Source organism: Hyaena hyaena, unplaced genomic scaffold, assembly GCF_003009895.1.
Source record: "Hyaena hyaena isolate Hyena2069 unplaced genomic scaffold, ASM300989v1 scaffold_10, whole genome shotgun sequence".
NCBI lineage: Eukaryota > Metazoa > Chordata > Mammalia > Carnivora > Hyaenidae > Hyaena > Hyaena hyaena.
Window position 1 is genome coordinate 6,688,642 of NW_024080642.1, and position 11,222 is coordinate 6,699,863.

Sequence of the window (11,222 nt, forward strand, 5' to 3'; positions counted from 1 at the left end):
TCTTACCCTGCAACCCAGCAATTCTGCTTGCTGGAATCTCTAATACAAACTTCCATGAGCGTCAAAAGATATACGGACAAAGTTGTACACTGCATCATTTATTGTATCAAAACAATTAGAAACAACCCAAATTCCCATGGGTAGGAGATGCCTTAAATAACCTGTGTTAGTTCCACATAATGGAATCCCGTGCAGCCACTTTTTAATAAAAAGAGGTAGCTTTATAAATACTAACATCAGAAGATATCCAGGGTATACTTCAGTAAAAAAGCAAATTGTACAATGGTACGTGCACAGGAAAACATAATCTAAGCTGTCTGCAGGATTCTCTGAGCGCTAGGATCGAAGGGGAAACTGGTATTTTGGTCCTGACTTGGTAATTCAAGTATGTAAGAAAAGAATTCAGAACCAAAAGGCATTCGATGACAAGTCTGGCCCCTCCCCTGTCCCTCAGACTCCCCTGGGGAATGGGGAAATCTCCTTTCTACTCTATACATATCTGTAATGTTAGCACTTTGTTTTTAACAAAAAAACATTGCTTTTTATGATTTTTTTGTAAAAAAAGTTAAATCTAGGGAGAAAAGTGAAAAGAATGTTCACTATAGGAAATTTAAAAATTATACAGAATTTTATGAAGGAAGAAAAGATCAGCCACAATCTCATCTCCCAGAAAATAAAAAAGGCCACTTGATGCCTTGCTCCCAAATCTTTTTTATGCATGTACATCCTTTAAAAATAAAAGTTTGTCAAACAATCATAAAACATACGCCAAATGGAAGGATTCAAAGCACGTATCCTGAAGGAAAAGGAAATGAGATTTCTAAAAGGAAAACTGACTTTTTACACTTAACAGTAAAACATCAACAGTGTCCCATATTTCGCATATGAAATCTTCTCACACGACATGATTTCTCGTGCTGTTTAGGAATGTAACATAAGCAATCTTTCCTTAACCAATCTTCTATCATCGAACATTTAGGTTGTTTCCCATTTCAGAAAAATGTTTTGCAAATGAAGAAAAGAATAGCCTTTTGGGGCAAACAGAGTCCAGGACAACAGAGAAAAAGTCCCCGCAGTCACCTCTTTCCCCTTGCTGGCCCCACCCAATAGGGTCTCTGCCCAGGCCTCCCAGTCCACTCCCAGAGCACTGCCAGGACCCAGAGCCAACTGGCCTCCAACTCTGACGCTCCTCCATGAAAGGGCAGAGGCTCTGGTATGTCCTTCCTGGCCCTGGCATCTTTTTCCAGCAAAACACAATTGGAGCCAGGGGCGGTCCGAACGCCTACCCCCCATCCACAGTCTTCCCTCTCCCCAAATTCAAGGCTCTCAGGGTGCTGGTGGCCCAGAGATGGGTGCAACATTCTCATACTGGGGCTCCTCCTGCCCCTCCTCCTCAGACAGCTTCTGGGGATCCTGTTCCTGGGGGCCCCCCTCAGGGGCCAGCCCCTGGGCCCTCCCTGAGCTCTTGGTGCCATCGCCTAGCTCCTCTGGCCCGGTTCCTGCAGACTCCGAGGCTCTAGTGAGCTCATCATTCCGGCCTAAGTTGGGACTCTGACTGGCAGTGCCAGAGGCCAGCCCGGAACTGCCCTTATTTCGACTTAGGGCCCGGCGCGGAGGCTTGGGGATGGCACTCTTGACCTTGGGCTCTGCCTGGCCTTTCTGGAAGCTACCAAAACGGCGGAGAACAGACCGGACGGGGCCCTCAGATACCTGGGGTGTCCCTGCCAGCATATAGATCGTGGTCACAGAGCCTGAGCCTTCTGAGACACTGCCTTCAATGGCTTCCACGCGCTCAGCCACCACCCGGCCGCCAGGTGGGAGCCGCCGGCGGCCAGCAGCTGAATCCCTGGGGCTGGCAGCACCAGGAAGGGTCTCATCCGTTTCCGCTTTCTCTGGGTCCACGGACTCCTCAGCCTCCTGGCTTTCGGGACTCAGCTGGCCCCCCCGCGAGAGCCTCTTGGGCTTTCGGAGAGGACTGGAGAGCTCCCCTGAGCTCTGGCGACTCTGTGGCGCAAACTTGGTGCCTTCAGCAAAGGAGACCGATGGCCGCTTGGCCCGTGCTAGGCTGGAAGTGCGCGGGATGGGGAACGGTGTCGAGGCGTCCTCAGGGGGAGGGATGGGACCTGCAGCCAGGCTGGCCTCCGGAAACTCTCCGTGGGCCACAGTGGCCAGCCCTGGCAGGGGAGACAGGAAAGCTTGGCCAAAGCCGGGCTGGCCACCCCAGTCCGTCCCGTTTACTCCTTTTAGCACCTTCTGGGAACCCTCGTCAATGGGGCGAGGAGGAGGGTGAGGGTACCGAGGCAGGGGGAGGGCCTGTTCGGGTAGACCCTACTCGTTCCACACACACACTTTTCTCCCCACCCCTTCCCACTATGAACTAATGTCACACTCTAACTAAGCCAGCACCCTTTCGGTGCCACACAGTCATGTCCCTCTCACCTTGGACCTTCATGTGGATTGTTCCCTCATCCTGAAACACCATTCCCACCTTAACTCGCACTCTGTTGGCTCCCGATTCCTGAGTCTGGCAAACGCAGCTCCAGTATCACGAACACGGAGACACCTTCCCTGACCCTGATCACCCCCGACATGGCTGGACTGTGAGGCCCTACTTGTATGTCGTCCATCAAAGCATGCATCACTCGCTCCTACCCGTGTCTGGTCACCGCCCACCACACGAGAAGGCTGGTGAGGACACAACCCTGTCTTGTTCTTTACTACATCCGCCAGCCAGGAACACTGATCTGCACTTGAATGGGCACTTGATACACGTTTGCTGAAGGAATAAAGAAGTAGTGGGCAGGGCTGCTCGGGGCCAAGCGGGCGGGGGGGGGGGGGCTACCTTCTTGGGGTGGCACGCAGTAGGCAGGGCTCTCGTCCTCCTCGCCAGACTCAGGGTCAGAAGAGAAGGAGTCGTCTGAGGCCCAGCCGGCGGAGGGCGGCTCAATGAAGCTGTGGTTGAAGGGGATCTCCGGGTCGTGGTGTGAGACTGCAGGGGGCTGTGGGTCAGGCGCCGAGCTCCGTGGAAGAACTTGTCCCGTCCCAGCCCCTGACCTTCAGCACCCACACTCACCGGTCACCCAGGGAAGCTTGTGGCTGCTGAGGGAACCGCAGGGTAGTGCGGAGCCCAGGCTGGTCAGCGCCCCCCAGACCTGCATCTTCATCCTGGACACGGCAGCTCCATCTCTTCCCGGTCTGACGGTAAAGGAGGGCAGTCAGTGCACAAGACCATGGGTTGGGGCAGGGTCGGGGAAGAAGCAAAGGGCTGACACAGTGACCTACCTCAGCGGTTCCTTTTGACTACAGAGTAAAACCCAAAGTATTGAGCCTGAGATTTGGGCCTGTCCCAGAGGGCAACATAGCTCAAATAGACCCGGGTAGCCACTCTGGTTCAGGCTTTGCCCTCTCCGGGCCTCAGTTTCCTCATCTATAAAGTGGGGACAACTCCTATCTATGAGGCCTCTTTTCAGGACCCAGCATGGCTCCAGGCACCTGGTGAGCTTCCCCAAAATGCAGCTCTGTGTTATCGCCCTGAGTCCCAGCTCAGCTCTATTTGTGGAAGTGGCACCTCCTCCAGGAAGCCTGTCCTTGACCCCACCCCACAAGCTGCTTCCTTGTTACCATTTCTGACAGCCTTTGTATGGTTCCTATCCTCCTGGGAGGGTCTTCTGCCCCACCCCCAGGCTCTCAGCTCCAGGGGAGGGGCCGCTGGGTGTGCCCATCTGTGACTCCCCTGCAGCACAGAGGCCGACGGAGCTCAAGGCTCAGTGCACAAAGTAACAAGAGAGCACCGGACAGAATCCAGAACACCAGAGCAGGGACTTGGTGCAGGCTAGTCACAGGCTGGGTCACCTTGGGCCCCCCCCCCCCCCCCGTGTCGTCCTCTGTGAATTGAGAATGCTAATCCTCCTGCCCCCACATTCCCTGCTTTCAACCTTGCTGCTGTGAGTCTCTAAGAGATTCTGTAAAGGAACAAAGCTCTTTGCAAGCCATATTCCCCCGCAGCGGGCCCCCGTGAGCCCAAATCCTTCCTATTATCTCCTTTTCTCAGAAAGCCACCGTCTCTGATAAACGACTGCTCAGACTCCTGTATTACTCTCCTGTGGGGGGTAGGCGGTGGGGGGGTGTTGAGGTCTCGTCTCTTCCCCTCCCTGCCCAAAGCTGCCCTGCCGCTCCCGCCTTCCCCGCCTTCCCCCTCTGGTCCCTGTTAATAAACCCTTGGCCTCCTGCTGCAGCTTTGAGATTTGCCAGCCTGGTGCCCAGCGCCCAATGCTCACCCTCATGCAGCTCGTACACTGGCCAGAGAAGGCAGGCAGCTGACCTGGTGGCTCCAGGCCATGGCCACTGCCAACTACCTCGTGCCCTCTGACCTAAGTGTGCAACGAGGCCAGCCCTCCCCTGCCCCTGGAAGGAAACCAGATGCCACCTTGCTCCCACCCTGAGGCCTGAGCTGGGATGAGCCAGCGTTCACCTCTCCTTGGGGTGTGACCGGGCGGCCCAGCAGCAGTAGGCGCAGAAGGCAATGCCCAGGACGAGCAGCAGCAGAGGCACAAGGGTGCCTGCGATGAGGGCGGCGTCCTGACTGCGAGGCCCTGGGGAGAGCGGGGGACGGCAGCAAGTTCAGGGCCCTCCTGGCCTCCACACATCACGTCTCATCTCCAGCTCTGAGTTGCCCCCCCGCCCCTGGAATTTTCCACCAGTGGTCCCTCCCCTTCTTCAGAGAGATGTAGGCTCTGCTCAGCTGGAGGCCCTCTCCCCAAGGCAGCCTCTCTGCTACCCTGTCTGCTCCTCATGGTCCGTGGCCTGTTCCACAAGCTCTGGCTCCCAGCTGTCACGCCTGACACACGTCCCGGTACCCAGCCCTGCCTGCTCATGGACGCGAGCCCTGGACGCGAGCCTGGCGTCTCGGCGGGCAGGGGCTGCGTCCTATCTTCAGGGGCCTCCCGACCATCCTTGCAGATTTCGGGTACAGCGAACATCTCTGAAGGGAGCCCAGCCTCCCTGGCAAGAGATACGTCCCCAAAGCCGTATAAAGAGCCCGTCTTCCCCTGGTTACTGCACCCCGCACCCTCCTTTCCACCTTACCCAGATGGCAGACCCCAGAGACAGGGTGGCAGGACCCCTCTGGGCATTCACAGGGAATCGAGCAGTTGTTGCCATGGAAACCAGATGGGCACGAAGTGTTGCAGCTAAGGGGTGACAAGAGAAACAGGCTGCAGGCTGTGTGAGAAGGGATGGGGTGGGCAGGGGGCAGGGGAAGGTAGACTTCCAGGCACTGCTCCCCAACCCGTCATGCAGACAGGCTCCTCGACCTCTGAGGACATTCTAGGTACCCCTGGCCGTGTTTGGGAGAACCCCCTCATCCCTAAGCCCATCTTCCAGAGAGGCCACCCACAAGCTGATCCCCAGCCCCCCAGGGTATAATCTCTGGGCAAGATCCATCCCTCATGATCCTGGTCCCTGGCCCATCCAGCACCAATGTGAAATAAGCAAGATGCCAATGGCATCCAGAGAAATGTCCTCAGGGTCTGGAGGTCTGAGTCCAGCCCTGCCCCAAACTCTAGGGCCTCGGTCCTCTCCTCTGTAAAATGAGGTCTCTTCCATTTGATACAACATTCTGTCCTAGAGGTGGAAAACCGGACACTGGACTCATTGACCTTGATTATGCTTTACTACCTGAAGACCTCAGGGAAACAACAAAGGAGCTGGAGTTCCGCTCCTTCCTGGCCTAGTTCCAGAGCCAGGCCTTTTAGATTAAGCATCGCTCTGACTCTTCTTCAGAAGATGCAGACCTCACAACAGGAGGAGAAAGAACTTCTCAGTTATGAGCATGCTGGGTGGGTATCCGGGAGGCAGAGAAGCCCAGGAAGGGAAGTTTAGGACACAGACTGCACAGAGGCCTGACCTAGGCCCTTGCCTCCCCTCCCGGCCCCAGTTCTCACCTGGGTCCCCAGTAGCCAGCGTCGCAGACACATTCCCCAGTCATAGCGTCACAGGTCCCCTGAACACAGGTGGGGCAGGTAGAGCTACAGCCCTCCCCAAAGGTGCCGAGTGGGCAGGGGTCTTCACACCTGAGGTGAGGCAAGACTCGGAAGGGGAAGGCACAGCAGGCCTGGCAGGGCAGACCCCCCACAGAAGGGTCCCACCCATCTTCCACCATGCTTCTGGACTCAGGCCCCCAACTGTCTATGCCTCGGCAGAGAAGCTCAGGTGTAAACAGGGCCTTGAACCTGGGGCCAAACCCCACAGGTGACAGACTACAGATCCCTGGAGGGAGAAGCGAACAGGATACCGGAGTGGTGAGGGAGCTGGAAGAGAGCCCTGCCCGGGGCCCCATCGGCACCCCTCCCTCTCCCCTCAGTCTTGGCCAGGAGGCGGGCCCCCGCTGGGGGAGGGGCCAGCTATCCCGGAGCTGGAATGAGGATCCTGAAGGAGGGGGCACCCCACCCCAAACAGGCCGCCCCCCTCACCTGGGCCCCAGCCACCCAGGGTCGCAGCGCTGACAGTGCCCAGTGTCCGCCTGACAGGCCTCTCCCAGCCGGCAGCGGGGACACTGCTGCCGGCAGCTCTCGCCAAAGGTGCCAGATGGGCAGGGCTGGTGGCACTGGGTCCCGTTCCAGCCCGGCTCGCAGGACTCACAGCTGCCTGTGTCTGCAGAGCATGGCTTGTTCTGCTTGCAGTGGCCACAGCTGGGAAGAGAAGGAGCCACGGGTGAGGAGCCCACGGATGGAATGTCTGCCCGGGCCTCCAGGGACACCAGAGAGCATCCAGGACACTCAGGAAGGTTTGAGCCCGTTTCCCCATGTTGTATAGCAAAAAGGCTGGACAGATGACCTCTGTAGGATTCATTCCCACCCTCTCCTTCCAACTTCCCATTTCAGGGCCCGTCCTTCCCAGGGCCCCAGGGTCGGCCCAGGCAAAGTGGCCAAGTTACCTTGGCCAACCTCCTCCCTCCTATCCTTTCTCCTCTCTCCCTCCTACCCACACCTTCTCTGAGGTCTGGCATCAATGTGACTCAGTGTGTCTTCTATCCTGTAACATGAGGATCCATAAAAATTTAAAATGTATGTTTTCATCACTATAATTTCAAGTTTATCCTATGTTTAAAAAAAAAAAAAAAAAGGCTGGGGCACCTGGGTGGTTCAGGTGGTTAAGCCTCGGACTCTTGATCTCGGCTCAGGCCACAATCTCGCGGTTTGTGAGTTTGAGTCCCGCTCTGGGCTTATAGTGTGGAGCCTACTGGGGAAGCTCTCTCCCCTCTCTCTCTGCCCCTATTCCTCTCTCTCTCAATAAATATGCTTTTAAAAAATGTATTAAGAAATGCTTTCCCCAGTTTTTTTTGAAATATGACTGACAGTATGCAACTTTAAAGTGTACAGCATGATGACTCGGCTTACATATATTGTGAAATGATTACCACGGTAGGTTTAGTTAATATCCCTCACCTCATATAGGTACAAAAAAAAAAAAAAAAAGGAAAACGATGGCTTTTTCCTTTGGGATGCAAACTCTTAGCATCTACTCTCTTAGCAACTTTTCCAACAAGGTTTACCTTAATTTCTCATTGATTGTTAACAGTTTCTTGACAAGTTTCCCTCCAGATAATTATCTGGAGTCATATGCTTGGATCAGATTCATTTTTTCATAAAATCAACTTAGCAGACCAGCATCAAAAAAAGAAAAAAAACAGAAAATAGAAAACATATGTGTATATATACTGTATATATACACGTAATACATATTATATACCTGAAGCAAAGATAATATATGTTGTCTAGTTAAGCTTTTACCACAGAGATGCGTGAATAAGATAGGTGGGATGTAAAACGCATTTCTTTCCGTCGTTGTTTTGTTTGGTTTTATTTGTTTTTTAAGCAAGCACCATGCGCAGCGCCCAACATGGGGCTTGAACTCACAAGCCCCAGATCAAGAGTCAAATACTCTACCTATGAGCCAGCCAGGGACTCCGAGAAGGCATTTCTTGTTATGGGTGGAGTCGGCCAAAGTTTGAAAGCCACCAGGTCTAAAAGGGACCCTACAATCATTCCGTCACGTAGTTCATCTTTTATCTGTTCCTAAGTATAGCTCGCTAGTACTCCTATTGTTCGTTTAACGGTAACCAGACGCAGGGTGGGCGAGGCTGGACCTAGGAGCATCGGGGGTCTTTCTCCCCCTTTCATCCCGTCCTTGGATGCTTTCTCGGAGGGCACCGCGCGACGCTGTCCCCTCGCCCCGGCCTCTGCCGGGCCCATCCCCTTTCTCTCGGGTTCCCTCGGCTCCTTCTTCCGCCCGAACCGCCCCCCGCCCGCGGACTGCCCCCCCCGCACCCCCCCGCACCCGCCCCCCGGGGACTGCCCGCAGCCCCGCGCCCCCCCTCACCTGTCGCGGCAGTGCCGCCCATAGCTGCCGGCGGGGCAGGGCACCTCGCAGTGCGCGCCGCGGAAGCCGGCGGGGCAGGAGCACAGGCCGGAGCTGCCGCTGCAGTGGCCGCGCTCGCACTCGCACTCGTGCTGGCACTCGGGGCCCCACCTGCCGGGCCGGCAGAGGCAGCGGCCGGTCTCCTGCGTGCACGGCGAGCCGTGGCAGCCGCAGCGGAAGCTGCAGCGACGGCCCCACCAGCCCGACTCGCAGCGGCAGGAGCCGTCGGCTGGGTCGCAGCGCGCCACCGCCAGGTTGCACTGGCACGGACGGCGGCAAGTCGGTGACCACCAGCCAGGCTCGCAGCGGCACGCGCCCGTCGCGGCGTCGCAACGCCCGTGGGGGCCGCAGTTGCACTGGAACTCGCAACGGCTGCCCCAGCGGTCCGCTTGGCAGTGGCACACGCCCGTGGTCGGCTCGCACTGGCCGTGTGGGTGGCAGGCGCAGCTCTCACGGCAGTCGGGGCCCCAGTACTGAGTCGGGCAGCCTGCGGGGGGGGGGGGCGGGGAACGTAAAGGGGTCTGTGGGCTCGGGGCCAGAGACGGATCTCAGCTCCACGCCCCCTTCCGCAAGGGAGAGGGGCGCCAGACCCACCCTCCCAAGAGCCGGAGACAGACCCTTGAACATCTGGCCGCCTAACCTCCTGGGGCACAAATCACTTCCTGCCTCGGATTCACGAACTACAGAAACCCTTTGGAGTGGCCCAGCCTCCCACTTCATGCTCCAGAACACACTTAAAGCTCCTGAGTGGGAAAAGGTTTGCCCAGAGTCACACACAAGTAGGATTTCATTCATGCCCACCTCTCTCCCTCCACCTCCACCCCACCAGAGATGACACAGCATCTGAGTGTCCCCCGCCACACACACACCCCATCCCCTTGCACCTGAATGCTGACCGTGAGGGTCACAGGAGAGGCCACATTTCCCCCTAGTGTCTTCTCTCAGCCCTGATTCCTGATGGCTACTCTCTGGCCATCCTGGCCACCAAACCCTTAACCAAGCCTGTCTTTTCTACCCCGCAGGGCAGAGCCCCGCCAGGGACCTCCTTCCACCCTCCACGCAAGTGTAAAGTGCGTGTGCGGGACACTGAGAATGTGTCCACTTCGCAATCAACAGGGATAACCACCATCCCTTCTGAGAAGTTGTGGATGGTGAAGGGCCCAGAACTGAGGCTGTGGGTAGAGCTTTGTGGATACGGGTAAGAACCAGATGACTCAAGGCATCTTCCAAGAATGCGTCACTTCCTGACTCTGGGTCTCAATTTCCTCAGGGAAGCTTGGAGGGATTCTGGCCCCGCTGTTCTGAGATCACATTTCTACCTGCTTTGCCTCCCCGCTCCCCAGTTCTGCCTAGCAACTTCGTCCTCCAGATGAAACTCAGGACTCACGGGTGTTGCACTGGGCCCCAAAGAATCCAGGTTTGCATCGACAGAGGCCTGGTTTCACGCACACTTCGTCTTCCCGGCAGGCATCCAGCCCCTCACAGATGGCTGAAAAACACCCCACCCAGGTGGGAAGGACGGTGGCATGGCACAACCAGGGGACACTCTGCCCCTCTCACTGGCTCCCAGCGCCCTGCCATTCCCTCAGGGCCGGGGGCGGGGGCGGGTGGTGTCAGCGTGGACCCTGGCCCTAGGGCTCAGGAGGGGAACTAGGCCCCAGGAGGGGAGGGAGGAAGGGTCAGGGGGCTGTGTCCTCCTTTCTTCTCGGGTGGGGATCTGTTCTCACTACTCACGGACAGTGCATTCTTGATCTTTCTGCCTCCAGCCTGGGCAGCACTGGAGCTCCGCAGAGGGGCTGTGGGGCAGAGAGGGGTCAGCTGGGGGACAGGCTGGCTCCGCAGGTGGATCACTGTCTCTGGCTGAGATGTGCAAGGCTGCCTCAACCCCCTCAGGCAGGCCTAGCCGAGAGTCACAGCCCCAGTGTCCCCAGTCCCTTCCCTTTCCTTCCCTGGCCCTCCCACCTTCTGCCTTGACTCCCCCCCCCCCCCCCCCCCCCCCTCCCCAAGCCCCATGACCTCTTCCCTCATGTCCTCCTNTGTGCAAGGCTGCCTCAACCCCCTCAGGCAGGCCTAGCCGAGAGTCACAGCCCCAGTGTCCCCAGTCCCTTCCCTTTCCTTCCCTGGCCCTCCCAAGTTCAGACGTGTGCCCCCCCCCCCCCCCCGGCTGTCCCCAAGCCCCATGACCTCTTCCCTCATGTCCTCCTTGCCTGCAATGCTGCCATACCAGTTCAGGCACCACCCCACCCCACCCCGCATCAGATTCCTACCAAAACCCACCTGCTGGCCACGCAGACGTGCTGCCCACTGGGGTCCAGCTTGGCCCCCTGGGTCCCCTGGGTCCAGAGCAGCAACAGCGGGAGCAGCAGCCTCAGCCCCATGGCGGCCAGTCCAGCGGGAAGGCTTGGGTTAGTCTGGCCCCCACGGCTCCCAACCCCCTCCCTGCTTCCTTCCAAGGCCTTTCCTGAGGAAACCAGTGCCGAGGGGCGGGCTGCCATGAGGCACCTCCCTGAGAGGGCGGGCGGGTGCTGGGAAGCCGGGACACCAGAGAAAGGAAAAGCGAAGGCTGAGTGGAGGCTTGAGGGGCTGGTCTCAGTCTGGAGGGGGCAGGAAGCCGGAGCTGCAAATCCCAGAGCACTGGGGACAGGCGAGGGTGTGGGGTGTGAGTGGGAGCCCCATCTTTCCATTAGGTCATACCACCCAACGGAGGCCCTAGCTGGGAGACGCCTCCCCACCAACAACCAACAGGACCCTGGGAGGAAACCTCGGCCTGCCTTCGGTCCCGGCAGAGCCAGGCGGGGGCAGAC

The 11,222-nt window shown here is 57.5% G+C and overlaps 1 protein-coding gene across 2 annotated transcripts; it reads right to left on the bottom strand.

The window, feature by feature from the left end:
• Positions 1 to 605: 605 nt before the first annotated feature.
• SCARF1 (scavenger receptor class F member 1) lies at positions 606 to 11,207 on the bottom strand. Of its 2 annotated transcripts, none has more exons than XM_039253085.1 (11): positions 10,696 to 11,207; positions 10,153 to 10,214; positions 9,806 to 9,907; positions 8,380 to 8,905; positions 6,471 to 6,689; positions 5,943 to 6,071; positions 5,086 to 5,189; positions 4,472 to 4,592; positions 3,074 to 3,195; positions 2,843 to 2,989; positions 606 to 2,174 (listed from the first exon to the last, which is right to left on the bottom strand). In XM_039253085.1, the coding sequence occupies exons 1-11, from the start codon at positions 11,100 to 11,102 to the stop codon at positions 1,327 to 1,329; spliced, it is 2,787 nt and encodes a 928-aa protein (XP_039109016.1). In that variant the 5' UTR covers positions 11,103 to 11,207; the 3' UTR covers positions 606 to 1,326. The 2 variants fall into 2 exon arrangements, with proteins under 2 accessions (XP_039109016.1, XP_039109027.1); XM_039253096.1 differs by having other exon boundaries at positions 1,969 to 2,174; positions 2,843 to 2,952.
• Positions 11,208 to 11,222: the final 15 nt, after the last annotated feature.